Raw genomic sequence first — 15236 nt, 5'->3', positions numbered from 1 at the left:
TCAACGAGGATGACTTGTCAACTCGAACAATGATCTGTTGTGTTCTCACTTAGTACACTGCGTTCGTCAGTTAAGTTTGACTATGAATTGCAGACATATTAGAAGATTGGACTGCGATATTGTGTATAAACTACTATAAATTGACATTAAGTTAAATAAATAGTTTACTAAACAACCAATACAGCTGTTCAAATATTGTTTTTGAGATTTTACTCTCTTTGTTTCAATCAAAATGAGTTCTATATCATGGAGCAATGAAGAGTTCTTGGTTCTTACACGTGCTTATATTCATGTGTACGAGACCAGCAAGTTGAACGATCCAATGTTTTGGAGTCGTTTAACCAATATTTTCAACGCTGAAAACCGAATGACTACAAGAAACGATCGTGACGAACTAGACATCTTAGCAAGATGGTATGAAATGAAAACCGAAGTTCTATTATTCAACGATCTTTATACCAAAATTGACGACACCCGTTTAAATGCTACTGAGGAGGTCATCTTGGAAGTTGCTAAGGAGGAATACAAGTCATTAAGTGACGGGTTGGAATTCCAGTTTGAAGCTCCTTGGAATATTTTGAAATATATCCCGTTTGTTTAAAATCTATTTCAGTTTATTATGTGAGTACTAGGTTATTTTCATGTATTTCGTATGTATTGGATGCATCTCCTATGTTTAATTTCAATTAATAAATGCCCATTGCATTAGTTTTCACAATACATTAGAATACATTACTAACAAGAATTCCATGAACCATTACAAACATTACAACAATTACATGAAAAACAACGACATACTACAAACAAAGCATTAAAATAAAAAACAAGTCCATGGGTTATTATTAACGGAAATTAGAGCGGTCTACATGAAATACTGATTATTTTTTACAACCTTCCAAACTTCCTCATATTCGAAGTCTTTGCCGTCACGCTCACAGATGTAAAAATCTGTAACAACTTCCAAGAACTCTTCTTCGTCCCGACAACGAAGTTTGGTACTTTTCGCATAATTACACGCTCGATTGAACCATGTCACTTCTTCCTTTACATCCATCCATTTAGTAACAACATCTGATTGTTCTCTTTGTTGTCCTTCTCCCATCTCATGGTTGAACAAAGCTGTTATGCGAGTTCAATCATCACCTACTAGGCAATGCGGGGGAGCAAGTAACGATACACCATCCTTAACACTTAGCCAGCATCGTGTAAGAACCAACACCTCGTTTGTCGTTCATGGCCTTTCAGAATTTGAACCAGGCACTTCATTCGAAGAACTTGCTGCATTCGACGACATTTCTAAATATGGGAGTTCGTTTCGTTTAGGTGATTTGGGTGTTTGGTATTTAGATCTTAAACATCTATTTATATTAATAAATACAGGACTATGAATTACAACTTTGACTACGAAATGGTTGAATTTGGACTACGATTTTCAGCTTTCTACAGTGACTTATCATGTCAAACAGTCATTTATGTCTTGTCACTTAAGAGTTTGACTACGATTTGCAGGTTACTGCAGTGAGTTATCATGTCAAACAGTCATTTACGTCTTGTCCCTTCAGAGTTTGACTACGATTTGCAGGTTACTACAGTGACTTGTCATTAATGTCTAGTCAATTCAAAGTTGGACTATGAATTAGAACTCTGACTACGAAATGGTAGCATTTAGACTAGTATGTATAAATACCACTTATAGCACCAGTTTATTATAATGTCGACTTTATTATGAGTTCCTCACACAAATTCGAAGTTTGCTCATGCAACGAAGTAGATTGTTACTACTGTGATTCTGTCGACCCTTTTTTTACACCCTCTTCAGCCGGGCCATATATGTCAGATGAAAATTTTGAAGAATTGAAGAAGGCTGAAGAACAACAAGAAGAGGACAAAGAGTCATCCCGACTTCTCACTCAACGTGGTAATGATATTGCATCGGAATGCAAACAAGCTCAAGAATGGATAGACCTCAATAAAAACAAAATCAACGAGCATGAAGAATGGATAAAAAAGACTATGAAGGCAATCAAAACGACTGAAAAATGGCTTGCTGAGAAGGACGAGCAGTTGATACACATTATGGTGCAAAAGGATCGTTTGGAAGACAAAATGAGAATTAGGGATGACTATATAACAATGGAGATAGAGAAGTACCCATTGCAGTTCGCTGAGTTTAAAAATTAGTTACAAAATTGTTGTAATATTATCATGATACAACTTTGGTTGCAAAAGGATCGTTTGTTGTTTTTTTTAAATAACATCTTCTAATTGTTATAATCTGCAAACTAAATTTTATAATATAAAAGCTTCATTAATTGTTATAATCTACAAACTAAACTAAAATATGAAAGCATAGCAATGTCTTGTAAGATTTAATAAAAAAATTACAATACATAATAAGTTAACAACTCTTCATTTCAAGGTTGTTTTATATCAAAATCAGCATCATATGTTTGTGAGCAACGCGCTGAACCACCAATATTAAATGCCATTTCTGCAGTAGAAATTGTGAGACGTGCTCCACTACCGGACGCCCTTCCAGTATAATTGTTTCTCGTGTGTCCTAGTTGACCACATGTAGAACACTCTTTTCTAATTGGACCCTCGCCTTGGGATGGAATGCGGTCTGTGTTTCTTGGTCTGCCTGGCTGACGTTTATCCATTATAGGTGGCTTAACAATCATCAAATCATCGGGGATATCCCATTCGGATGGCTTTAGCAAAGGGTTTATTGATTCCTCATACGTTTTCCTCAGTGTTTCGGTAAAGTAAGCATTTAATGCATACCTCGAGCAGTCTTGGTAATTGTTCACTGTTAAACATCTTATGACATGACCACAAGGTATCCCATCAAGTTGCCAATGCCTACATGTACATGTCATATGTTGGAAATCAACAATCACGTTTTGTGCCCCTTTTTGACCTCGCATTTCGTATTTGAGATCATGCGAACATCCCACTTAGTAAAAGTTTTTTTGTTTTCTTTTACAATATCATCGGCCCAAGGGGGTAAGTATTGTTGTTGCTTCCGCTAAAAAAACAGGCAAAATGAAGAAGTTAACATCAATAACATTAAATTAATAAAACATTTATATTAAAAATTAACTTAATACCTGCAAAGTTACGTCTTTGAAACCACCATTGTTGCATTGTTGCACGAAAAAAATCGATCAACATAAGTATCGACACCTTACGTGCGTGTCTAGATAATGCATTTATAGACTCCGCACTGTTGGACGACATAAGATTGTATCGGTTCCCTTTAAAATGTGCCCTTGACCAAGTTTCTGGATTTATACCTTTTAAGTACTCCCATACTGGTTCTTTTGTCTTTTTCATAACATCCATGGCAGCGTCAAAAGCATCAACTGTGTACGCCCTACAAGCCTCCCAAAAAATTCCTTTAACTGTGTTACTCTTCCCGAATCTAGATACTATGTTGAAATACAAATGGACACCACATATTCCATGATGAGCGTGAGGAAAAATGTTGGCAACGGATGTTGCTATAGATGGAGACCTATCAGATATAATTGTAAGCTCCTGCATATTTCCTATGCAATCACGTAGTTTTTGAAAAAACCATGTCCAAGAATCGGTACACTCATTTTTGCATATACCATATGCAACAGGTAATATTTGGTTTTGTCCGTCCTTAGTAACTGCAAGTAACATGGTACCTTTGAACTCGCCCTTTAGGTGGGCTCCATCTACTACTAGGGTCGGTTTACAAAATTTGACAAAAGCGGGTACCTACAATACATTGTATATCTATTCAAATACACCAAAATAAAAATGAAAAAATTAATAAAATATTATAATAGTAACCGAGCAACCGAGTGCGACGTACAAAAACTCAAAGCGATCATCACCATCTGTTTTAATATGTGTCACCGTACCCGGATTATGTTTGACCAAATTGTGATAATAAGCCGGAAGTTTGGTAAAAGAATCCTCTTTCGTACACCTTAACAACAACAATGCATATTGCTTCGCACGCCATGCCTGATGGTATGAGATATTGATATTCAATTGAGCATTCATATCATTAATAATATCTTTTCCCCGATAAACTCTACTATAATCTTCAGCCAAAACATCAGCAAGATATTCACCCAAAACATATTTGTTTGCTTGTCGATGATTAGGTTGCAAAATTGTTGAAGAACATGTGTGTACATCAACAATTTTATTCACTTGGAAAAGTCCATCAGAATTTTTAATTGCTTTTGCTCTTAGTAACCAAGAACAATTTTTCGAAACACACACAACTTCATACCTTGATTTGGTGGATCTACTTGTCCTCGTCTGAAAACTTCTCGAAGACATTTTTTACCAATACACCTCTTTAAAAGTTCTTTGTTCTTAAATATACTCTCACATTCAATCTTTTGAAGATTCATGTCTACCATCTGTGTTGGGATATCTTAATTAATATCAACTGGGCATGCTGGTACAGGGGGCATACCGTAAAAAAGGTTATCGAGAAACTTAGCTTTAACTTCATCACCCAACTCATCTCTATCTGAATTGCTTTGTAAGTCGGTTATATCTAAACGTACATCAACAACATCAACATAATCCCCGTAAACATGCTTTTTTTCATTTTTTTGACTCGAATTTTTTTCTTTTTACTTTTATCTACTACACGCCTATTCATAACTTTAACTTCTTGTTCGACAACATCATCACAACGACCACCCACATCATTAAGATATGTACCAACATCATCATCACCAACATACTTGTAATTCTCAGGATCCACATAGTTAATAGGTGAATAACTAACATTAACATTTTCAGCAACACTGTGAAACTGAGGTACACTAGGAGTATTGAAAGTACCTATCGGATCGTTGCTCCCTTTATAGCTGCATAAATTACCAACCGGCTGATTTCCACTGTGACCAGCCTCATTAACCTCATCTCCTTCATCAACCATCACAAACACTTTGACAGCCCTTCCTCCACTACATTTGATTACATTTATCAACATTCTAACATTCATGTCTTCAACTATAGCTATATAATAATTCAATTCAGGATGATGGAAACGAAGACTAATTCTATATTGGTCTAACAAACCAATTTTGCTTCTCACCAAAGATACAAAATCACTATAACTAATATACTCAGAAAATATCAAAGCGAATTCAGAAATACCTCCATGTGGACATACGTATTCCAGATTTGTTTCAATAACTTGCCATCTCCCATCGGTTACAAGACAAACCAAATATTCAATCATTTTTTTAGAGAGATTTTAGAGAAATTTCCTAAACAAATAACAACTAAACTGATAATTTTTCTACAAAAGTTTATATATAGTAACATTATTTCGTAGTCAAACCAATTGATTTCATAGTCAAATTAAAAAAAAAAAGTTAAAAAAAAAAACCTAAAATCGCAGATGGAATACAGAGAAAATCGCAGATGGACTGTGTCCATCTGCGATTTAAGCCTGAAATGCCCTATATATAGAGAAAAAAAAAATTAAAAAATTCAATCCACCTGCGAATGTACAAGTGGCTAAAGCACTTGTGCTTTAGCCACTTGTACATTCGCAGATGGAATGTGCAAATCGCAGATGGACCATTCCCATCTGCGAATTTCGTGGCCATTTTTGCAATTTCGATTTTTTTTGGCTATTTTACGCAAAGTGATTAGGATAATTGGCTATTTTTGTCATTTTCTCTTATATATATTATTAAATTTATTATTATTTTAGTAATCAGCTTCACGACAAAGAGATCGTTTCGAAAGATGTTGTTCAACGTGTTATTGGTAATGAGAAGTATACTTTATTCTGGAAATACGATTGGATTGTTGGTATTCCTCTAATGGTTCGATTTCCAAGATTATTTGCTTTAGAAATAGAGAGATTGCTCTATAAATGAGAGATGAGATGATACTGATTGGAAATGATCTTGGTTTCGTACCATTACTTCAGGAATTGTGTTAGATCATTTGCAACAACTTTTAGATATTATTCATGATTTTCGCTTATCGGATTCTGAAGATAGGTAGGATAAATTACAATCCATACAATTAAGGCACATAAATGCGTATGGATATACAATCAACTGATTACAATAGGCAAAAATTTACATCAGAAGTTCCAGAGTCGAATTGGAGAAGACCGGACCAGCCTTTTGCCTTCTTACTTTGAATTCTTATTTTTTTTTCGTTTCAACCTCTCGTTGTTTATTGAGCCTTTCGAGCCATACATCCCTCATCAGTATGCATGTCTTGGTTTTCCATCTTTTCTAATCCATGCTTGCTCTGCATCATGTAAAAACACAAAGTTTATTACAATTAACTATTGTAAACATAAAAATCTCGAAAATCACGGCTCAAATTGGTCATGGTTATAACCAAATCGAATTGTAACTTAGTTAGTTACAAAGAAAATCGATTAAAAAAATACCGATTACTATGATATCCATGTTTGCTTACTAGGAGAACTATTGGTTAGCCCAACAGAACTCTAGTATTGCCGATTACCTGGACAAATGCTAACATGTCCTTGTTCCTTCCACTATGGCCATCGATTTAGCAGATGATGGAGAAGGACAAACAAAGATGAAGCGATCTTCAGGGACAGTCGATTCCAATTAACATGACCCTAATCCGACAAAGATACAAAGAAAACTTGCGAAGAAGCACTAAACAGAATCTAACCCCGGCAAACTTTAGAAGAAATCAAGGCGTAGAAAGTGGAAGAAACTATAAGGAAGGAGCAATATCCCAAAAATCAAAGAGAACTGAAAGCAGAAGATCGCAACAACTGGCCAACATGCAATAAAAGGTAAAGAATTCAGCTTAATATCAACTGATGAATAGTTCATCCCGGCCAACAAGAGAAAATCGGAAACAACACACCAGAATACTTATACTCTTCGTTAGCGCTACTCTTATTAATATTAATATGTATATAATATGTAATATATTGTTTCTTTTTAATTAGATTGGATAATCTTTATAAATGTTTTATGCCCGTTTAAAAAGAAATGCAAGTATTGCTTTTGCGATCCAACAGGGTAGGGTTCGAATTTTAGTAATGGAGCCCAAGATAAACCAAGCCACCCACTTGTCCCGGACAGATCCAAAACCCCATATGATTTTCCTTTTTACACTTTTGTCCCACGTTTTAATTTCTCTTCAAATTTGGTTCATTTTTTAATTTCCCACCTTCTTTTTAAATTAGTCTTTATATATTTTTAAATCTTAATTTTATTCGAGAAATAGTTTTTTTATAACAAGAAAATTTAGTTTTATTTACAACTTTTTCTTTACAATTTTCTTTTTTACGAACCTTTTTTTTTTCGATTTTGTTTTTATGTCTCTAAAACTTAATTTTTTAATAAATTTATTTTATATATTTTCACTTTTATACATGTTTTAAGCATCCAATAAATAATAGATTTAATACTATTTAACTATAATTTTTATTTTTATAAATAACTAAAGTTGCTTATTTTGATTTTTAATCATAATATTTATCTCGGAATATCTGGCTCAAAGTTAAGTATATCATTGAGAACATCTTAATTTTATATAAATAATGATATAAATTTGTTTTATTTTGACTTATATTTGATATGACATACTTTCGGTCCTGAAAATCATTATAACTATTTTTCACTATATCAATATAAAATATGTTTTACATATTTCATGTTACTAAAATATGAAAATATAAAATATGTTTTACATATTTCATGATACTAAAATATGAAGGTTACATATTTCTATTTTGTTTTATTTCAACTTAGAGAGGTATAAAATACAATTTCTCTTCCACATGCTAATGTGCTGATTTTGACTTAGCCCAACTCTATAAAAACCAACTTTCAAGCAATTTTTTTAAACTTGTTTGCCGTTAAAAAACATATCAAATTTCATATATCATTACATTCATAACTTTAAAACATAAATAAAAAAACAAAAAATCATTTTAGGCTAAAACATAAAATAAATATACAAATAATGGTTTTTATGTTATTAATTTTTATTTTTTTAATTAGAAAATAGGAAGCGGATGAAAGTTGGGGCATATTCCGGCAATCGACCCAACATACATGATCCAACGCTTCCGTCTATAGACCGAAAAGAGGGGGAGAGAGAGAAAGAGAAAGAGAAAGAGAGATGTGGGAATCGATCTTCCTGACGGTAGCAGCCACCGCCGGTAACAACATCGGAAAAGTTCTCCAGAAGAAGGGCACTGTCATTCTCCCTCCTCTCTCTCTCAAACTCAAGGCATGATTCATTTACGCATCCATTCTCTTTGTCGGTAGTCTGTGTATATATGCATCTTTCTTTTGTAGATAATTAAGCTTTTGATCTACGCCTTTTGCTAGTGGTCTTATGTGCGTAGTTCATGTTAATGTTAAATTGTTGATTGAGAGTTCACTGCGATCTCCATTTGCTCGCTTGATTTATTTTGCAAATCAGTTACACTAAGCATTTGGAACTTAGGTAATGTGGTTTTAGATTTACATATTTTAGATGTGAAAATAGGTTAATTTCTTGATAAATAGTATGATGAATTGAAAAGCTATATCCCTAAGAAGGGGTAATAACTATTTATGCAGCGGACTTACAAGTTATATGAGTTTACCAAATTATACAACAATTGATTTCTTACCAATTTGTGCAGCCATGTTTGATTTGTTACCAGTTTATGAACGCATAAACGGTTAAGAAATCCAATCTGTTGAATAAATTGGTAACAAACAGAAACATGACCACATAAATAGGTAAAGAAATTCACTTCATTGAATATTTAAGTCATTATTCTTTCCTAAGAATGCTCATACTTAATCCAGTGATGATACTGTGCAACAATTGTGAGTTTCACTTTGAAATTGTGTTTTGATTCTGTCATTTTAATGAGTTTTTAGTTGGAGGTAGGTCAAATTGTTATACCCCCAATATGAACTTATGAATCTATTGTAGGGTTTGGGATATCATGTGACTAGATTCTTCAGCAGTCTCCTATCTTAGACCAACTTGTTTTGTATGAAAGAGTCTGCTTTTGACTTATTTCAAATGTGGATAATGAATTTTGGGTTGAAATTGATATGCAATTCTTTTATCTTGTAGGTGGTAAGAGCATATGCTTCTAATAAGCCATGGCTGATAGGCTTTATTATGGATATCTTTGGGGCATTGCTGATGTTACGTGCATTATCTCTAGCTCCTGTAAGCTTTCTTGATCAAACTTCTATCTCTATAATTATGAAGTTCTCTTTCATCTTACTCATTCATACATATCTAGAATATCATCCACCCTATACCCTTTTGGGGAAAATAGGCATCCATAAATGACATGTATTTGCTATATATCTATGCTCTATCTAGGTCTCTGTGATTCAACCAGTTTCGGGATGTGGTCTTGCAATTCTATCTGTGTTTTCTCATTTCTACCTGAAGGAAGTCATGAATGCTGTTGATTGGCTGGGTATTACCTTGGCTGGCCTTGGCACCATAGGTAATGTGAGTTTCTAAAGTTGTCTTCTAACAAAACTATATAAGCTAATCTGGTAATGTCATATAACTTATAAGTAACTTAAGAGTGTTAAGAATTTATGTCCTCTATATGTTTTATCATGACTTGAGAGGTGTATCTATTATCTATATGGTTTTTGTATATGTATGCAGGAGTTGGTGCTGGAGGAGAGGAGCAAAAGGCCTCCTCAATATCTATCTTACACTTGCCTTGGGTGGCATGTGGTGTTGCATTTTTGTTTGTAGGTATCTTATTCTTCAACTTATTTGTCCTTTTGATGCTAATATTATTAGTTTTTACTTGAAATGAGATCTATTTATTTACTTGTACAAAATTACCAATATTTTAGGTAAGTATAAAAGAGACATCTTTGACTCTTTGTATATATGTATTATGTAATGTAGGTACTCTTGAATGGATGGCTTCGTATTTACAGGCGTCAGCGAAGAGAGCAAGAACTGGTTAGTACCCTTCTTTTTCAATAAAAATTTATATAATTTTTTATATATATTTATGTGTATTTACTATTTTGGAATTTTATGCAGATGCAATCTGAAGTTGTTGAAGAGATCATATACGGCTTGGAATCTGGCATTTTGTTCGGGTATTTTTCTCTTTCAAGTACCATATATATTTGCAGCCTGAACAAATTTTGTATGCAAAAGACAAGAATGCCCTTTTCTATAATCCTTGGTATCTATCGAATGCAGGATTGCATCTGTAATTTCAAAAATGGGATTTGTATTCCTGGAGCAGGGATTCTCCGCATTGCTTGTTCCTGTTTGCATCTCAATCAGTATATGCTGTAGTGCTTCAGGGTTTGTTTACCAGGTCTCTCAAATATCCTTTACTCCATTTACCATTTTGCCCTTTTGCTAATTTTGCTAATTCAAAGAATATTATTTATATAAACAGACCCGCGGGTTAAAGCATGGTAGAGCAGTTGTTGTGTCCACATGTGCTGCTGTGGCTTCAATTGTGACAGGTGTACTTGCTGGCATGCTTGCTCTTGGAGAACGCTTGCCTGAAAGTCCAACATCCCGTCTTTGGCTTTTACTTGGATGGTAATAGACTAATATCAATCTGCTGTCTGCTGTCTGCTGTCTGTTGTCTACTGTCTGATGATACTCCTTTTGGTGTCGAATGCAGGTTGCTAATAGTTACGGGAGTGATTTTATTGGTAACATCAACACGGTTGATTCGTTTTCTACCACGGAAGTGGCGACCCGTGGAGCGGAACTTTGGATCTCGGCAACCGAGTTCTCTTAGAAACCGGGAGCAAAATTCAAACCCGAGTACAATCATCCAGGCAGCAACATTGCATCATTTGGTAACATCTCCATCGAAAGCAAAACCTTGATTGAAATTAAAGAGGTAAAAAAATGAGATGAAAATGTCCGGCTTGTTGATGTTGATGCACAGCTATAATGTTTAGGAGGTCGGTCGGTCATAAATAGAGAAGTATACATGTTTTGAGTCGATTAGAGCTTGATGCTTCATTATGTATACAAGATGATGCTACTTTTTCCCCAATCGAATCTGTTAGCTTATGAGGGTGCAAAGATTTTTTTTTTTTTTTTTACAAATCTTGGTGTTATAACTGGCAATTACTATGCTTGATGTGTGTGGATTATGATTACAAAAATGTTTTGTGAAGGTATTTGAATTGTTTAGAGCTTAACTACATGTCCAAGTACTACATTTGTACTTGGTATGATATGATTTTGGTGTAAGCCTCCCAAATATTGTTGCTTTTACAATATTTGTCAACTTGTTTCTCATAACATTCACCAAGCTATCAATCATATGCAAAATCAAAATGATATCGACATGATTCATACCTACACCAACAAGGGCCGATTGAAACTGATGTGCAAAGTAACGGACCTAGCATTTGGATATTTAAAAGATGTTTTATTTGGGAGTTTCTATCAATATCAACATCAACAATTTGAAGATGAGTGGCTAACAATCCAACAACGTGTAGAAATTAAAGACCAACAACTTATCAACCGAACATACATATTCTTCAATGGACACTTTCCAAGAATATTTACAACAAAGATTATACACAATTCTAGCACTAGAACTTGGAAGTGGCATCAAGATCCTTCCATCATCTTCTTGAAGGTTTTTAATTTTGTGTACAACTTTCCGAATTTCCGACTCAATTTTCATGTACAACGTCTTGAACTTGGTGGTTTGTGAGAGTATACTTAATTTGATATGATCAAAGGTCGATCAGTATAAAAGAACAATCCTCTGACATAATTCTTTCGATACATTCCAATCTTTTTATTACACAAGATTTTTGATGGAGGTTACAATCAAGAGACAACGCTAGCATCAATGCATCATGTTCGTTTAATGGCTCTAACCTTGACACCATATTTGAAGTTAAGAACTATCCCAAAATCAAACTCCAGAGGGGTTTCCATATTAGGTGAGTGTCGAAAGACGTATCTCTGGTATAAATGAACCAAAGTGAGCTTAATTTCTTGCAAAGAAAACTTCTGACCAATACATGCTCTAGGCCCAATCCCAAAGGGTATGTAGGCATATGGATGCCTTTGCTTTTCTTCATCACAGTTCGGGTCAAATCTCTCGGGCTTGAATTTATCCGGGTCCGGGAAATTCTTCGGATCCTTTGCTAAAACTCCAATCGCCAACCACACCCATGTCCCCTGTTCATGAACAAAATGAAGAAATAAGAATGGAAGAACGAATTTGAATGGATAGTTGTAAGTTATGCAGTAAAGGAAGTACCTTGGGGAGAACATAACCTCCTATCTCTACTTGTGTTGACGTTTCGCGTGCTACCAATGGAGAAACTACGTAAAATCTCATTGCTTCTTTCACCACCTGATCAAGATACGGGAATCTTGATTGAAGATCATCAGCAGTTGGAATCTTATCGTGTGGACCAAATGCATCCATCTCTTCAAGCAACTTCTTTTCGACTTCTGGGTGCCCAGAAACCAGATAAACAATGGACGAAAGTGTAAATGACGTGGTTGCAGATCCAGCAAGGAGATGCTCGTATGTGACACCACTAATGTAGTCTGGTGTGAATAATTTTGTTGTAGTAGTCTCTGATTCCCTTGCGTTCAATATCAGTGACAAGAAATCATTAGATCCTCTTTCTTTGTCTTCCATCTTCTTGACCACAATCTCATCAATTTGACAATTCAAGTTCTTGTTTGTTCTTTCAATTTTCCAGTCCAGGGTGTACGGAATTCTCTTGAGTATCTGGCGAAACGGCTCTTGGAGTATCGGGAGAAGGAGCCCTATAATGATTGAAAACGAGGCCGACAAGTCCATTTTGAGCATCTTTGTAGAGTAGATGTGTTGCTTGATGAAAGAGTCGATTTGGGTATCGTTGTGTTGATGGTGGATAGGTTTAGAGAGGCCAAAATCAAAACCAAAAGCCGCTTTTCCGATCACATCAGTAGCCATTTTGAGTGAAAGTTCGTTAAAGTTTATGTCTTGATCCTCTTCGATTGGGAGATTCTGAGATGTGGTTTCGATGAATGATTGCATCATTGGGATTAATTTTGCCAAGTGTGATGGCTGGTACATTGAGAGTATCGTGTTGCGCATTGTTGACCATCTTGAATCCCTGAAATTGAGAAATTGAGATCGATCGTTCGTGTGAGATACAAGTTTGCGTAGTTGCAGGGTACAAGTTATGAATGTAGAGGTACCTTATCCAAAAGAGACCTTTCCGATGAAGTGGGGAAGCCAAGATAGGCGAAGGGATGCTTCTGTTTGGAAATTCTTTGAATTTCTTGATCCCGACTTGTCTGCATAGTTCTGGATCAGCTACAATCACTAATGGCTGTCTTCCCATATGAAACCTGATCAACATTTACACAGCATTCAAGTTGACCAATTTTGACTTTACAGACTCTGTTCATTTCACTCTCACACTCTATCATTTTCCTAATACGACAAACAGTTTGACTTTCTTGTCAAAATTAGCAAACTTTAGAAAGCACATATGATATGATTTGATAGAGAACAAAAATGGAAGTGAAACCTGAAGATCGGGCCATATTTGTTGGCGAGAAGAGAGAACAAATCGGGACCATGTTGAGCAAGCAAAGGCAAGTGTCCTACAAAGGGAATGGCTGGAGGACCTGGTACTTTCCGAACACCCCAAAATGGTCCATAAAAGTAGACCAAAATCCCAGCTACCAAGGCCAAAATCGTGAATATTGATGACGAAGACGACAAGGAGAAGGAAGGTGTTGTTGTTAATGGATTCAATCCTCTAAACTGTGCGATTAGTTTAGAGATTGATGTTTCCATTTGAAAAGAAAGAGATGATTAGGGTAGTGGAGACGAAAAGGGTATTTATGGAAAGACAAAAAGGGAATCAAATGGCGGATGGTTTTGGTTGAATTTGGCATCTTGTTAAGCAGTTTGTCTTGTCATTATTCCCATTCGAAGTGGTTGTGGTTGTGTGGGGTAGGGAGTCGTCTTTATGGTATGTATCCACGTCATACATTTCTTATATATTAGTATATTACCAAAGATAATATAATTAACGAATTAATTCTTTTGCAACTTGTAACAAGATCATATAGTTTGAAATCTTTTCAATATGTTGTCATTGTCAACATCTTACAACACAGGTTCTTGATGAATCTAACACCATATGTTATGCAATTGAGTCTTTACAATCTTCATAAAACTTGTTAAACCGGATTTTATGTCAAGAAAATATGTGTCGAGCTGATTGTCATTAACAATAAAATATGAAAAGTTTGAAGTGTTAAACTCGGTTAAATGAACCAATTTTTCCTTCTTCATAGACAAGGGTATGTTATTGGATCCTGAAATACTCTGTCTATCACAATTTTGAATAACTCAATGTCTTAACTCATAACAATGAAAATGCATATTAAGACACCATCTCGAGCTGCAATGCAAATGCATGATCCTTCTTTAGATATCAATGTTATAGATGTCACAAATTGAAAAAAAACTTTATTTACTAGATTTTCCAACTCATTGTTTCTCATCATTTGTTACACTTGTTTTGAGAAAAACAAAACCAAAAGATCGTGCTTTAAGCAGCAGTACAATTCCTTTTGATTTTCATTTGGGACTCCACCATCTTCAAGACATATCAAAGTACTTCAGGATATGATATCCATGTTTAGCAATGCTGTATAATGAAAGACTCATCATGTATATATTGTACTCCGAATGATATAATTTTGGTGTAAGACTTTATCGATGCTTACTAAGAATATTTGCAACTTGTTCTTATAAAATTCAACAAGTTATCAATCATACGAAAAATGAACGTGATCAACATGATGTATAGCTACAATAACAAGTGCTGACTAAAGTTGATGTGCAAAGTAATGGAGTCAAAGTTTTGGTCACAAATATGCTGCACACTAATCTTATGCACTGCAAGTTAGGAGTCAAAGTTTTCAAGGGTGAAGAACTACTGTCAGTGATGTGTACAATCCCAAGAAAGAGTTCAATAACGTAACATTTTTTGTTGAGATACTGGAAACAAGTGTCATTTGTCATCTGGTAAAGACATCAAAACATTCGTCCACCAAATTAATTAAAAAATACTATCCACGCTATTTCTAGCAATATGCAGTGGCAGAAAATGGTAGCACCAAAAAAAAAAATTTCAATAAAAAATAAGAAGGTAATTTTTTTTTTAAAATTACAATTTTACTAGACTCGTCTACTAACGTAG

At 34.8% G+C, this 15236-nt stretch overlaps 4 protein-coding genes and 1 long non-coding RNA gene across 6 annotated transcripts; 1 reads left to right on the top strand and 4 right to left on the bottom strand.

Moving 5' to 3' along the window:
- Positions 1-2414: 2414 nt before the first annotated feature.
- Positions 2415-2927, bottom strand: LOC145121399 (uncharacterized). Its single transcript, XM_079057151.1, has one exon. The coding sequence runs from the start codon at positions 2925-2927 to the stop codon at positions 2415-2417; it is 513 nt and encodes a 170-aa protein (XP_078913277.1).
- A 63-nt stretch (positions 2928-2990) lies between these two features.
- LOC145121398 (uncharacterized) lies at positions 2991-4409 on the bottom strand. Its single transcript, XM_079057150.1, has 4 exons — positions 4277-4409; positions 3826-4193; positions 3111-3750; positions 2991-3028 (listed from the first exon to the last, which is right to left on the bottom strand). The coding sequence occupies exons 1-4, from the start codon at positions 4407-4409 to the stop codon at positions 2991-2993; spliced, it is 1179 nt and encodes a 392-aa protein (XP_078913276.1).
- A 1551-nt stretch (positions 4410-5960) lies between these two features.
- Positions 5961-6946, bottom strand: LOC145120862 (uncharacterized). Its single transcript, XR_013714404.1, has 2 exons — positions 6502-6946; positions 5961-6279 (listed from the first exon to the last, which is right to left on the bottom strand). It is a non-coding gene; the product is annotated as an uncharacterized LOC145120862 (long non-coding RNA).
- Positions 6947-8044: 1098 nt separating this feature from the next.
- LOC145118845 (magnesium transporter, putative (DUF803)) lies at positions 8045-11227 on the top strand. The gene is made up of 9 exons (XM_079054506.1): positions 8045-8256; positions 9103-9201; positions 9361-9490; positions 9661-9749; positions 9913-9969; positions 10054-10112; positions 10219-10339; positions 10424-10572; positions 10658-11227. The coding sequence occupies exons 1-9, from the start codon at positions 8146-8148 to the stop codon at positions 10866-10868; spliced, it is 1026 nt and encodes a 341-aa protein (XP_078910632.1). The 5' UTR covers positions 8045-8145; the 3' UTR covers positions 10869-11227.
- Positions 11228-11474: 247 nt separating this feature from the next.
- CYP711A1 (cytochrome P450, family 711, subfamily A, polypeptide 1) lies at positions 11475-13914 on the bottom strand. Of its 2 annotated transcripts, none has more exons than XM_079054504.1 (4): positions 13548-13914; positions 13213-13365; positions 12275-13127; positions 11475-12192 (listed from the first exon to the last, which is right to left on the bottom strand). In XM_079054504.1, exons 1-4 carry the CDS (start codon positions 13817-13819, stop codon positions 11863-11865), a joined length of 1608 nt encoding a protein of 535 aa, XP_078910630.1. In that variant the 5' UTR covers positions 13820-13914; the 3' UTR covers positions 11475-11862. The 2 variants fall into 2 exon arrangements, with proteins under 2 accessions (XP_078910630.1, XP_078910631.1); XM_079054505.1 differs by having other exon boundaries at positions 13213-13450; positions 13548-13659.
- Positions 13915-15236: the final 1322 nt, after the last annotated feature.

The sequence above is a fragment of the Lactuca virosa genome, chromosome 6 (assembly GCF_052849685.1).
Source record: "Lactuca virosa cultivar CGN04683 chromosome 6, Lactuca_virosa_CGN04683_v6, whole genome shotgun sequence".
NCBI lineage: Eukaryota > Viridiplantae > Streptophyta > Magnoliopsida > Asterales > Asteraceae > Lactuca > Lactuca virosa.
Note: the sequence above shows the minus strand (reverse complement) of the source record. Positions and strands in the feature narration are given on the sequence as shown.